The sequence below is a fragment of the Trichechus manatus genome, unplaced genomic scaffold, assembly GCF_000243295.1.
Source record: "Trichechus manatus latirostris isolate Lorelei unplaced genomic scaffold, TriManLat1.0 scaffold00056, whole genome shotgun sequence".
Classification (NCBI taxonomy): domain Eukaryota; kingdom Metazoa; phylum Chordata; class Mammalia; order Sirenia; family Trichechidae; genus Trichechus; species Trichechus manatus.
The window spans coordinates 15,023,090-15,037,415 of record NW_004443992.1 but is presented as its reverse complement, the minus strand read 5'-3'; the positions used below and the strand labels follow the sequence as shown (position 1 = coordinate 15,037,415).

The 14,326-nt window shown below is 33.6% G+C and overlaps 1 protein-coding gene across 9 annotated transcripts in view; it reads right to left on the bottom strand.

Annotated features, from left to right (window-relative positions):
• CREB1 (cAMP responsive element binding protein 1) overlaps positions 1-14,326 on the bottom strand; it is a 70,962-nt gene that overhangs the window by 22,983 nt on the left and 33,653 nt on the right. For 5 of the 9 annotated variants that reach the window (XR_002824428.1, XM_023733030.1, XM_023733029.1 and 2 more), the window contains 4 exons: positions 10,897-10,997; positions 6,483-6,625; positions 2,125-2,307; positions 59-209 (listed from right to left, as the gene is read on the bottom strand). Coding sequence is in view for 7 of the 9 variants with exons in the window: in XM_023733030.1 (XP_023588798.1) it covers positions 59-209; positions 2,125-2,307; positions 6,483-6,625; positions 10,897-10,997 (578 nt within the window). In the remaining 2 variants the exon portion in view is untranslated. The other 4 variants (XR_002824429.1, XM_023733032.1, XM_023733033.1 and 1 more) reach the window with 4 other exon arrangements.

The window sequence follows — 14,326 nt, the reverse complement described above, 5'->3', positions numbered from 1 at the left end:
GGCATAATCTGAAGACGTACGTGACCTACAACAATCTAAATACATGCAATATACATACCTGTTCTTCATTAGACGAACCTCTCTCTTTCGTGCTGCTTCTTCAGCAGGCTGTGTAGGAAGTGCTGGGGAGGATGCCATTACAACTCCAGGGGCAATGGTGCTAGTGGGTGCTGTGCGAATCTGGTATGTTTGTACATCTCCAGAGGCAGCTGGGAACAACAAAAAAAAGCAAGCATAGTGTGTAAGACATGGGAGCACTGTGAATGGGTTAAACTACATGTATCAATCATTCATCTCAACATCCATTTTCAATTCAAAAGGGGAAAAAAGGAAGATGATTCTGGCTAAAATACTGAAAGAATCAGCACTCTTTCTGTCATTACTGAGAACTAATTCCCAGTTTAATATATTTATAAGTATAGATACTTGGATGAAAGAGGTCTTAACCTATGTCTACTAGTTCTTATATTTCTTTCACTGGAATGCAGTTCTATTCTGCTGATAACATGCTTACCAACCTTAAGTCTAAAAGGTAAGTAGGACACAGCTTGGATGATCTTCCTAGATATAGTCCACAATGTCTTCCTTTGATATTGGTAAATTCATACTAAAAAATTTCAAGTAGACTCTTGCCACGACATAAAAACGACCACGATTTTTCATAAAATAGCAAAATGGAAGAGAAAATAAAGCATTATGGTCAACTATTATAAATTTCTAACTGAAAGTATGAAAAAGTGGTATCAATGCCAATTATATTATTTGTAAACATATTGTTTTAATATAAATGATAATGGCTATATTAACTGATATTTTTCTAACTAAATGATTCATCATTTATGAAAAGAAACACAATCACTATTTGTCAAATTGCCTCTAAAAACAACTTAATATCCCCTCCTAAGAATAAAAAACCTAACATTTAATTTAAGAGAATTTCAAGGTCTTTATACAATCATCCATATTTGAATATCCAAATTATTCACTGTTTAATATCAATTAAAATGTGGTTTGAATGGAAAAGATTTATATACTAAACATGTTACCATCTTCAAACTGACGTTCAGAATTCAAATTCACTGACATCTGCTTTACAATTTTTGAGTACCTGCGCGTAAAGTGAAAAGGTGTTTTACTCCCATTAATAAGCAAAATACTATGTTCTTCAAACATTATTTGTTTAGTAACAGAACATATTCTGTAAACACATTAGGGATCTTTAAATAAATTATGACTCTCTCTAGTTGGTGTTTTAGGACTATTCAAGAGTTACTATCTGCATCCAAAAGGCAAAACTGTCATTACTTAACATAGGCAAAATGCATTATTATAAACAAAAACACTTTTAGAAGCCAATTGATTATTATTTCCTCAATTTGAAAGATTTCAATCTGGAATAAACTAAATTCTTGAAATATTCATATGGATTCAAAGAAAAATGCTCAATTCCTACCAATAGATTCTTGGAACAAGTAGAAAAAAAATCTAAATTAAAAAAAAATCTATACATTATCAACCTATTTCTATAACTCATTGAAGATGTAATTACTTCCTTTTGCCGAAAGAATTAATAAGTCACACTTTGACCAGACTTACATAGTGGTACAGTAAGATTTTTCAGAATACAATGTTTTCATTTGAAATAAAAACTGATGATTTTAGAAAAGAGGGATCTAAATTTCTTTTGAATAAAAAGCAGAAAAGCAGAATTCTGAACCTCCAAAAATTTTTATCAGCGATTTGAGACATGAAAAATATCCAAGGCCCAGAGAGGTGGGGTCTTGTGCAAGGTCACATAGCAAGTCTATGCAGAGTTAGACCTAAAATCCAGCTTTTTCTAAATCCTGATTTGTTTTCCTCCTATCTACCTTGTTTCTCCTATTCATGAATGCTAACAGTGTTAAAGACAAATGTTTTATTTTTAAAACTAAAAATAGTTGTTTTTATGCCATGACATTTTGGTCCATAGGAATAATGGGAGAATTCATGGAAAATGTTATCTATAATAAAAATTAACTACGTTTTAAGAGTGCTTTGCAATATGATACTTACTTTTTCTGAAAGTTTATAAAACTTTAATCTTTCGAAGAATTAACCTCACCTGTGAATTCTAAACTTCCTTACCTTGAACAACAACTTGGTTGCTGGGCACTAGGATCTGCTGTCCATCAGTGGTCTGTGCATACTGGAGAATGGTAGTACCCGGCTGAGTAGCAGCTGCATTGGTCATGGTTAATGTTTGCAGGCCCTGTACCCCATCGGTACCATTGTTAGCCAGTTGTATTGCTCCTCCCTGGGTAATGGCAACTAAAATCCAATGGATTTTATTGTTACAAATTTAATACAAGACTTTTACAACACAATAAATTCTATGTAGAATACTTTGGAAGACACGATCTAGGAGAAATTATTATAGCAAATAACATCACTAAGAGAAGGATTTAGTATACTCAAGTAACCTGCTCAGGAAACCCACATCCAATTTCTACAATACAAATATACACTCTTTGAACCTCATTATAATTTATAATAACAAGGTCTGTTAATTTTTTTTTTTTTAAACAGATGAGTGGGAAAAAGTTGAACTCCTTTTAAGGTTTATTTGGTTCAAAGGCAGTAACACTTTGTGCTGTATACCTGCTTCTATTCTAGTATTAATTACAAAATGTTTTAGTATTTGCTGTAAATTTCTTGAGGGTAAGAAATGTGATTTATTCTTCTCCACTTTCACAAACTTAGAGCTGGGCACATAACGGACAGCCAAAAACTGCCTGTTTTAACATGTAATAAAGCAGTTCAAAAGTGTATTCTGTTCTTTAAATCATCCAGCAAAACATGAATATAACAAAAGTCCATTCAATGAAACAACTGAAATGTTCAATGGAAATGAATTATTATCGAGTCTCTCATGGAGTTTTAAAATTAGAGCTCAAGATCATCATTTAGAAAAAAATACTTCACGGCCATTTCGAAGTTACATATCAAAGCATTCTCATATACGATGCTTTGTGGATTATTCATTAATTAACCACACTTGCCATTCATCTGATATACAGTAAATTAATCAAGTTTGGCTCATATTAACAGACATTTCACTTTATAAAAAAATTGAAATCACCTTTCTGCTATAGTAAATGGAAAAAGTTATAAAGAGATTACTATTTTACTTGAAAGAAGCAGTCTTTTAGATACTAGCATTAAGAAAGGTGGTTAGATCCTCTGCAGTCACTCTCCTTGCTAGTGTTCAAGTGTTCCCAGAAAGAAAAGGCCCAAGAATCAAAATATTACATGTAAAACTGCATAACAGATTTTAACTGAGTAAGTAAGACAAGAGTAAAAAATGTAAGAAAGTCAACCTGTCTGACTTAAGCAATGTCACTTTCTAATTCTCTTAGAAGGGAATTATTTTGGGATCAACTGTCGCCAAGTTCTGGGAAACTATAATATTCCAAGAGTCATATACATGAGGAAAATTGATTCTCTGCTGCTCAATCAAGAGACAGTAAGAGTTAATGGCTATGATTGGGCTAGTTTAGCAAATGAAACCTGTGGAAATTAAGACACCTGGCATATACAGCCTATCTACTTCAGTTAATTCTAGATGTTTTGCTTATCTTACACCAGAACAAAATTATAATATATAAGAACTATTTCAAGATTAATTTTGCAAGATAACTCGAAAGAATCAGTAAGTTAACAGAATCAAACCACAATTTCTCACAGAGTCAATAAGAAAAATCTACTGTATTTTCTTCTTGGCTACATACCAACAAATTTAAGGTTCAGGGAAAGAAGTAAGGAGCTATAGAACAGAAGATCTGAGTTCTAGCTCAGTTTCTACCAATAATCTCTTATTTGATTCTGTTCTCTTCTGTAAAAGTATAAATATTTGTTTCTAGCCATTTCATATGACTGCTGTAAAAAACAAATGAGATAATGTATATGAAAGTACTTTGAAAACCGAAGTGCAATCATATCAAATATAGTTTTTATCAATAATGTTGTTACAGTTGCTTATTCCGAAAGGACTGGTGATAGATTTCAACAAAACCAAACTCATTAAAACAAGAATAAAAAGGCAGAAGTCAAGTAACTGATTCGTCTCTATGTGTGTTTTATAGTGATTACAATCTAGACTAAGGAAAGAAAATGCAATTAACTGTAAACTTAATTGAGATTCTGGGTAGCCAGAAAAAAGAGGAAAACATCAAGGGTTACAGTTTTATTTAGTGAAACAAAAAAATTCAAGTTCACAATGATAGATATGCATTTTTCTACCTAAGAGCATAATCTCTGAAACAAGACATTATTATCGGGGACAGTGAACCAAGTAACGGATAAAATTAATAATACTGTTAATCAAAAACATATCTAATTTATGGAAGGAATGCAAACTGGTGCAGCCACCTGGAAGGGCAACATGGCAAGATATGCTTTGATTCAATAACTCTCCTTTTTGGATGCTATCCACTGACACACTACTACATATATAAGGAAGTTCATGCAGCAGTGTTTGAAGTAGCAAAAACATCCCAAATGTCTATCATTGGGACAATGTTTAAATAAATGTTATGTTTATACAATGCAGCTGTTAAAGAAACAATATACATAACTAGATGTGTGTGTCTATGTATATAGATAATGTTTAAGAATACGTAACAATATGAATATGTATAAGTAGAATGAAAAAGAATAGAGGAATACACACCAAATCTTTACCACTGGGGAGGGATGAAAAAGGATTTTTACCTTTTATTAATTTTATACATTTCTAGCATTTGAATTATATAAGTAAAGAAATATATAAATCTTGCTGTGTATGTGAGTATTCATTATAATGATTCCTAAGAAAAATCAAGAACATGTTAATTCAATACCATCAAGGCCATGTATGTATATATAGAGAGTATAAGGGAGAAAGACAATGAATAAAGTTTAAAAAACCTCAAAGTATTAATCTCTTTAGTTTTACAGATTTTCTGTTGCTGGAAGGTGGTACGTGACAAATTAAATGCGTGGGGAAGGGTGGTACTTTTTCAAACTTCACTTTCCTATTTGAGATGCTCCTTTCTAAAGAGCATGCTTTCTAGTTCAAGTGAGAGTTGCTGCAATAGTGAATCACTGTTACTGACAGGAGTATGTGGTATCCCTCAGGTGTGCTGAAGTAGGGGGAAAATAAAGATCATGTATCACTCTTAGAACATACATCTTGAATGACAAATTATCTAGACATAGGGAGTGCTCTCATTAAACTAAAAATACACATACACACATACAAATATAGAGATAGAACCTCTGTATCCTGACAACAAAGAACTTAAGGAGAAAGACCACTGAATTCCACTGAGCTTAGACAGTGGACAAGAAGCTTAGTCAAAACTACTTACTATCAAGTTTCAGCTTTGGGAGAGCTAAAAAGATTGCCACTTAGGAATCTGTTTCTAATTCAGCTGGAATGCAAATTAGTCATGCAAACCAAGGTTGAGCTGTAACTTTAAAACCTAGTTAACTTGGGGGTCAAACTTTTAAACATATTTCTGATACAGACTACCCCAGGGCATTAGAAGACTAATGCAGCAAAGGAGTTTCAAATGTGTACATTTAATTTGTAACTAAGGGAGGGGGATGGAGGGAGAAACTATATAACCAGCAGCACTGGATTTAGGGAAGAAATCAAAACGTGTAGGCAAGAGGGGAAAAAGTACCATTCACACAAATGCCGCTGGTCAAACAAAAGCAGAACTCAAAACTATCTTGTAACAGATTTAGTTAAAGATGAGAAGAGATCAAAGAGGTTAAGAAGAGAGAACTAGGTGCCAGACAAAGCTATCACTGAAATGGAAAACTAATAATTTTGCTATAGAAACCTTTGCTTCCTGTGAGCCAAAAAGCAAAGTGCCCTCCTAACTTCAGCCGTCCATTATGTATACATTACCATAATTGACTACACTATCTTTTATGTTAAAAGGAATTATAAGTAAATGTGCTGATAGAGGGTAGTCAAACCCATTCCCCTGAAATAAAATAGGAAGATTTTAAAATGCTACTTTTAGAAGGGAACAGAAATAATTAAAATAGATGAATAATGAGAACATTTTCGGCCTTAAACATATCCAAAGAATGATTATATTCTTTATCTGAACAAACAAATAAATCTCCAAAACTCATGTTCTCTCTTAACGCCATATATTACACAACAACTAAAATCTAGAATTTCAATTAGTGGTTACAAAACTTCTAAGGACCCACATGCATCTGTACAAAACAAAGGAACATCCAAGGGGCTTATACACTTGAGTCATCCTACCTTAAACCCTGAAGAAACTACTTCAGTTAAAGATATTTGTATATTGAGCAGTAAAGAAAAAATACAATAATGGCACCAAGACTGACAGAAGACATGGCACGTATGATTGCTGTAAGGATAATTCAATCAGCAGTTTCTCCTCTTGCTTTTCAAAACAGAAATATCTGTTACTCACTATACTGTCCACTGCTAGTTTGGTAAATTGGAGTTGGCACCGTCACAGTGGTGATGGCAGGTGCTGAAGTCTCCTCTTCAGACTTCTCTTCTTCAATCCTTGGCACTCCTGGTGCATCAGAAGATAAGTCATTCAAAATTTTCCTAGAAAAATATAGCACTATATTAATTAAAATAAAAGTAAAATATACTGGGTAAATACAAATAATAGGAAAAAAACAGAAAACAGGCAGAAAGTTGCTTAGTACTTAGGATGAAAGTTTAAAATGTAAGAATTTACAAGAATAAACTCCAAATGCATCAGGGATCTAAATGTAAAAATGAAATACACAAAAGAAAAAAAGAGATAAATTCTTCCTTAATATGGGTGTTGGGAAATGTTGTAACTATGACTCAAAATCTAGATGCAATTAAAGAAAAGATTAATGAAAATAACTACATTTAAAAAAATCCTACTGGCATGGCAAAGAACATCAAAACCAAAGTCAGAAGAAAATCAATAAAACTGAGAGAAAATATTTTCATAAATCACAGATAAAGGGCCAATATCCCTAATATATAAAGAACTCCTAAAAACTGAGGGCAAGACCGAAAACCCGATTTTTAAAGATAGGCAAAAGACTTGAACAGACAATTTACACATATATCCACATGTAAAAAAAATGGTGTTTAAACATATGAAAAGATGTTCAGCCTTGGTCATAATAATAGAAATACAAATTAAAGTTACAGAGATTATCACTTTTCAACTCTCAGATTGGTAAAAATAAAGTACAACAATATAATCTTGTTGGCAAAACTCTGGGAAAAGAGACACTTTCATACACTGCTGTCAGAAATACAAGATAGGTACAACCCTTAGGAACGGAATTTGAAGACATCTAACAAAACTACACGCGTTCACGTAGCAATCCCACTTCTAGGAATTTACCTTTAAGATATACTTCCACCAATACGAAAATACACACGTGTAGGTTTATTCATCGTGGCATTGTTTATAATTGCAAAATAACAGGAAACAACCTATATGCCCACAAAAAGGATGGTGGTTGAATAAACTATGGTACATTCACATAACAGAATACTACACAGGTATAAAACTGGAAGATTTTTATGAACTAACAATGATTTCCAGGATATATTGTTAAAGCAATAAAAGCAAACTACAAGATGGAATTTACAGTATAGTACCCTTTGTATAAGTAAGAAAGGGAAATAATAAAATATATATACATGTATCTGCTCATTTGCTCAAGAATAAAATGAGGAAGGTTATCTACTGGAGGTGGATGGGAAAGAAGTAAAAGGAATGCAAGAAATGGGGTGAGGGTGCTTCTGAGTATACTTTCTTGTACAATTCTGACTTTTGGAACCATGTTAATGTTTCATATCCTCAAAAAAAGAAAACAGCAGCAGCAAGGATGGGAAAAAACTCTAAAATAAAATACAAACAAAAACAAATAAACCTTACCATATTTCAAATAAATAATGTAAACACAGAAGGGGGGGGAAATACCTAACACAAGTAATCTCTGACATGTTAAATTTATAACAAACTAGTTTCAATTAATACCAACTTAACTTCAATCGTGTGAAAAAAAAAAAACCTCTGTTCCTATATAGCACCATCCCTCCCCCTTTATGTTACAGTCACAAATAACATAATACAGCCAATTATGTCCTTATATATTGTGTGCCCATTAACACAGATTTATAATTACTGTTTTATGCATTTGTCACATCATATTGGGAAAAAAAGAATAGTTAAAAAAACAAAACTATATTAATACTGGCTTTTATATTTACCTATGTCATTACCTTTATTTCTTTGTATGGCTTTGAGTTACTGTCTAGCGTCCTTTCATTTCAGCTTGAAAGGCTCCCTAAAGCATTTCTTTTAGGTAAGTCTACTAGCGATGAACAGAGGGCATCCTTGTTTTGGTCCTGATCTTAGGGCAAAAACTTTCAGTCTTTCACTATTGAGTATGAACACCATAAATGTCCTTTATCATGTTGAGGAATTTCCCTTATATTCCTAGTTTGTTCAGTACTTCTATCACGAAAGGGTGTTGGGTTTTGTCAAATGCCTTTTCTGTGAAAATTGAGATGATCATGTGGTTTTTTTCCCCTTTGCTCCATTAATGTAGTATATTACACTGATTGATTTTCTAAGATTGAACCACCCTGCATTCCTGGGATAAGTCCCACTCAGTCATGGTATATAATCCTTTTAATATGCTGTTGGGTTTGGTCTGCTAGTATTTTGTTCAATCTCTTCCTTTGTTATAGGTCTGTTGAGATTTTCTACTTCTTGAGTTATGTTTCTAGGAATTTATCCATTTCACTTACGTTTCCCAGTTTGTTAACTGTTCATAATATTCTCTTATGATTCTTTTTATTTCTGTAAGGTTGGTAGTAATGTCACCACTTTCATTCCTGATTTTACTTACCAGTGTCTTCTCTCTTTTTTTAATCAGTTTAACTACGGTTTTGTCAATTCTGTGGATCTTTCAAAGAACTTTTGGTTTTACTGATTCCCTCCATTGTTCTTCTATTCTCTATTTCACTTATCTCAGCTCTAATTCCCTCCCTTATTCTAGACACTAGGTGTTTACCAGCATATCCTTACACTGCATTGGCTTTTTTTGGTAACAATATCACATTGCTGATAATTAAATAGTGTAATTATCTTTCTCAAATGAATTCTTAATCAAAAATTCTGTACTTGAATAACTAATTTTATTTTAAACCCAAGTTCAGAAAGTTTACAACAATTATCCCCAACATTTTACCCAATTTGTTTCAGTCTATTTCCCTCGGCTGCTATGAACTTTCAAAATACTTATTCTTCCTTTCATCAGGGAATTTATTCCGTAAGGTTGTCATTTGCAAATTTGTTAAGCATGGCTTCTATGTTTTTCAGCTTAATTGCTGGTAAAAATCCCAAGCCAGATGAGACCAAGTGGAGAGCACTTTGGGGATTTCCTCTGCATATGAACTAATCACTACCAAGCTGGTTGTTCTAATAAAAATCCATCTTGTATTATGATGTATTATATGCCTCACAAGCATATCATAAGAACTTCTGCTAATTACCATGCTATAATCGAGAAATAGAGCCTGGTTTCAGGAATTCATAAACTTAAAACAAAATAATGGTACTCTACTGAGGAGGTTTCTCTGTAAGCAATGATACCATTATCTTTCATGAAAGCAACCTTTTCTCTATATATCTGTGATTTCATAGCATCGTGCATTTGATTATTAATTCTGGTTTTAGTATTTTAATGACCTTTGCTAGAACTGAGTTCGTAAGCCAGTTAAGGCAAATAAAAGGTGAATTTTCTTCAACATCAAGCTCATTTTATAAGCTCTAGAGCTAAGATTTGCCCAGAACTTAGAATTTCTATATTTAAATATAGAAAGAGAAACCATGTGGCTTGTTTCACAGTACCTGGTTGGATCTACTTCAGGATCAAAGATGGTACATACCAATCTGAGACATATTTCAAAGTCAAAATCTAACACTAGCTGTATTTAAAACAAAAGAAATTATGACTAGAAGTACATACAGCATATACTCAGGATCATAAAATTTCTTAAGACCTCAAAATCAATTTATTGGTATTCATCATTTAGGATCTTTAGTGGTGAGGACAGAGAAAAAGGCTAGCTTGGTAACCAAGTAAGCAGGGTAAAAAAAAAAAAAAAAATCACTCCTTTGGAAAACAGAAGTAATTTAAGCTAATAACAAGGAAGAATATTGGAAGTCTGAAGTTTATTGAACTCTGAAGTAAGCTTATTAGGGAAATTCGCGGAATTGCCCTTTCTGAATATATTTAATACAGAATCAATATGTACATACAAAAAATGGTTTGGTCCAGCTCAGAGACAAGACATAGGCTAGGTAACTTCTATAGCTGAACACAAAAACTACAGTAAGGCACCCCTATAATTTGAGGGTGCCAGCAAAGCATCACCCTGACACAACTATTAAATTAGCAAACAGCTATCTGCTAAGTACCCTTGCACAAGAAATGGTTTGCAAATATGCTAAGTAGATAAATGGTGTGGTTTCAGAACTGACATATAACTGGAAAACTGCTATAAGTTATAAGTTTGAAATACATATATCAAATGTATTTCAAACTTTTTAACAGAAAGACAGCAGCCAGTACAGTCTACAAAAAGAGAAGCAGAAGAAAAATTAGTGTTTATCTAGGATTGTTCAGAGGAAGAAATGTTCTCATTCCATAAAATAAGCTTCAACTTGAAAGAAGTAACTCAAGATGAAAGAAGTAATCCATAAAGTGCTGACTTGAGCTAATTGTCTCCTAACATTTTTTTATCTACAACTACCTAGAGCTTCCTGCTTGTTTTTGATTCTGAGTTCTTTTAACTACTAATTTCCATACCTGTAAGAAGGCCTCCTTGAAAGAATCTCTCTTCGTTTCTGGGAATCAGTAACACTATCCACTGATTCCTGTGAATCTTCACTTTCTGCAATAGTAGAAATCTGAAAATAAAGAAGAACTTTATCTTGATAACCAAATTTAGTTCCCATAAATTTTTTATGAATTTTAAGGCAAAGTCAAAATACGAAAAGACTTACTTAAACCTTATACATACTTCAGTAAGGGAAAAAACAATCAGTTTTTATGGAAGACAACCACACTCATTCTTCCTTCCTCTTTAGTTACTATACAGATTACAAAAGGTGAAGTCCAAAACCAAAACCAAACTCGTCATCAAGTCGATTGCAACTCATAGCGACCCTATAGGAGAGAGTAGAACTGCCCCATAGGGTTTCCAAGAACAGGTGGTGGATTCGAACTGCCAACTTTTGGTTAGCAGCCAAGCTCTTAACCACTTCACCACCAGGGCAGAGACCTTAAAGTTTTTTTTTGTCAATACCAAACTTTTGTGATATCCAAATTCAGAGTAATCTTTTAGGACTCCATGTAATCAATCTTGAATGCAATAATGTTGTCAGTTATTTTCTTTCAGTTTGTTAGAACAAAACTACCAACTAAAGTAAGGTTTCTGATATGAGAGAAAGAAAGAATGACTAACTACAGTCTTAAGTCTTTATAGTGACTATACAAATATTTTTGTCTACTTTGTAAACATTTGCATATTTACAACTGTATTAATTAAGATTGGTGATATTCCCACAATCTTCTAGACTGTGGTTTTTGGCAAGTTATGAAAAACTCTTCTGGTTACATATGTTTCAAAGTTAGCATTCTATAATTTTTATTAAGCAAAAATTCAAGGTAAAGAACTGTGCATTTCTGGAAAATACCCCTAAACTGGAAAGTAATGCGTGAATAAACATTTTACTTGGGATGATAATAATAATAATAATAGCAACTGGTATTTACTAAGAGCCCTCTATTATGTCCATTTTATAGATGGAAAAATTAAGACATAAGTAACTCACCCAAGTCACAAAGCTAGGAAGTAGTGGAGCCCCAAGGCATTTTCAGCCCATTTCTAGACTAGAAGTTCACTCACCTAGGCATACTTGTCTATCAAATTTTTACTGCCAAATTTCTTTAGTCTAATCAGCAGGAAGGTGTCATGCTCTATCCTGAACTGAGTGCTTATAATCTTAGTTAGATTTAACCAAGGCAAAAAAGTCTGTGTGGGTTAGCACCATGTCTAAATTTCTGGCAATGGCATTAAGAAAAAACATACTCAGAAGCAGTGAGAAATTCCAAAAAGTACTCTTGAATGTGGTCTGAGGCTCAGGGCTCTGGAGAGTGGTTACTCATTTTGATAAGGTTTTCTGATAAGCATGCTCACTTTAAAAAGAACTATGTTGGGTAAATCAATAATGCTCTACAAGGTACACCTACAATAATGTAATCTGCTCAATCTAGACACTTAAAAAAGTATAAGAAATATAATCTTAAATACCTAAAAATAAACAGGAAACATTTAATGAATCTAAAAATAACTCATAAAAGATGGGCAATGCTGAATTTCAGATGTGATTCTCTGCCGAGTAATAATGCTATAGTTATTGCTAAAGGAACATACGAATTATTTCCTACCAATTGGCAGCTGCTGGGTATAGTCAACACAGACTTTCTCAGATACAGATCAGAAGCTGTGAAAAGGCCTTACCAGAGGGTCAGAATTTCAAGAGGTAATAATGCTGAACTCAAGTGGACAGTACCATGATAAACATTGTTTACCTTCATTAATACTCCACTTAGGACTCTGTTACTTTTCTTCCTCTGCCCTCTTTGCTTGACTCTCATAGTCCCCCCGATCCTTACAACCTTCTTTTAAAGACATGCAGTGACTTTGGAACAGGAAGCATATCATGCCCAAGCTGAAACTTATTTTAAAAAAACAAAACAAAACAAAACAAAACCCAAACATGCTACATAAACTACCCAAAGAAAAGTTTCAAATGAAATAATTGTTTTTTATATGTGGACTTTGATTTTTTTTTTCTCCCAAACGCAGCTTATCAATGGCCCTTAGCGGACAAAAGCTTCCCTCCTATGATTTAAAAGATGTTGTGTATTCAGACAGAAGGCATTATCATTATGCAGTGATTACAATTTTTTTAATGTAAAGGAAATTCAGAGCTATTCACATCACATCATGACGGTAACATTTCCTCTTTGAGGATACTACCCAGGGAGAATTTAGAACTATAAAGCCAATTCCTATGGACTGACTAAAACAAAACAAAAAAACACCACTGAACCCTATTTCTAAGGTTAATAAAAATCATATCAAAAAACTTCCTTATCAATGATAATAATTATATAGTTCAATATAAACCCCAAACCAAACCCACTGCCATTTAGTTGATTCCGACTCATAGCGACCCTATAGGACAGAGTAGGACTGCTCCATAGGGTTTCCAAGGCTGTAAATCTTTACAGATGCAGACTGCCACATCTTTCTCCCGCAGAGCGGTTGGTGGGTTTGAACCACCAACCTTTTGGTTAGCATCCGAGCACTTCAACCACTGTGCCACCAGGCCTCCTCCATAGTTCAATGTTTTTAAAACATTAATAATAACCATTTGAAAGGTTATATCCCAATTATACATATCACAGATTACCATCATATGCCAATGACAGATCCCCTTCCTCTGGTCCTCATCTGCTGTCATCTTTCCTTTTACTAACCTCTTCCTGAGATCCTTTAACTTTGGCTACTTTTTAAGTCAAGAAAATTTCAAAAAGCCAAACCACCACTTGCATATGTAATGTTTAGTTCTGTCTTTCTCAGCTTTTTGTTTAAAATACCCAGTGTTGTCTAAGAGGAGGAAAAAACCTCCTTGTCATAATATTTGAAATTTCAAAATAAACTATATAGTGACTAGACACCAAACAATGGTAACATTAGATGTCTTCTCAAACTATACATGTCCCCTAAAACCATGGCCCACAATTCCTGCTATTTCTTGTTATGTCAAGCATACTCTCACCTCAGAGCCTGTGGACTTACTTTTTCTTCTACCTGGAATGCTCTCCCAAATTATCAGCATGGCTTAACCTCCTTCACCGTCTTCTGGTCTCTGCTCACCCTCTTCCCTGACTACCCTATATAAAATGGGACACCCTTCCCCTCACATCATTTTCTATCCCTTCAGACTGCTTTAATCATCTTCCCAGCACTTATCTCCACCTGATATACTTTATTTGTTCAGTGTTTGTCTCTCTTCAGTCATATGTGATCTTTATGAGAATAAAGGCTGAGTATTTGTTCAATGCTGTCTATTCTAGCACCTAGAACAGTGACTGACACATCACATGTGATCAATAAAAATTTGTTGGTGGAATGAATGTATTAATCTAAGATAATATAATACAT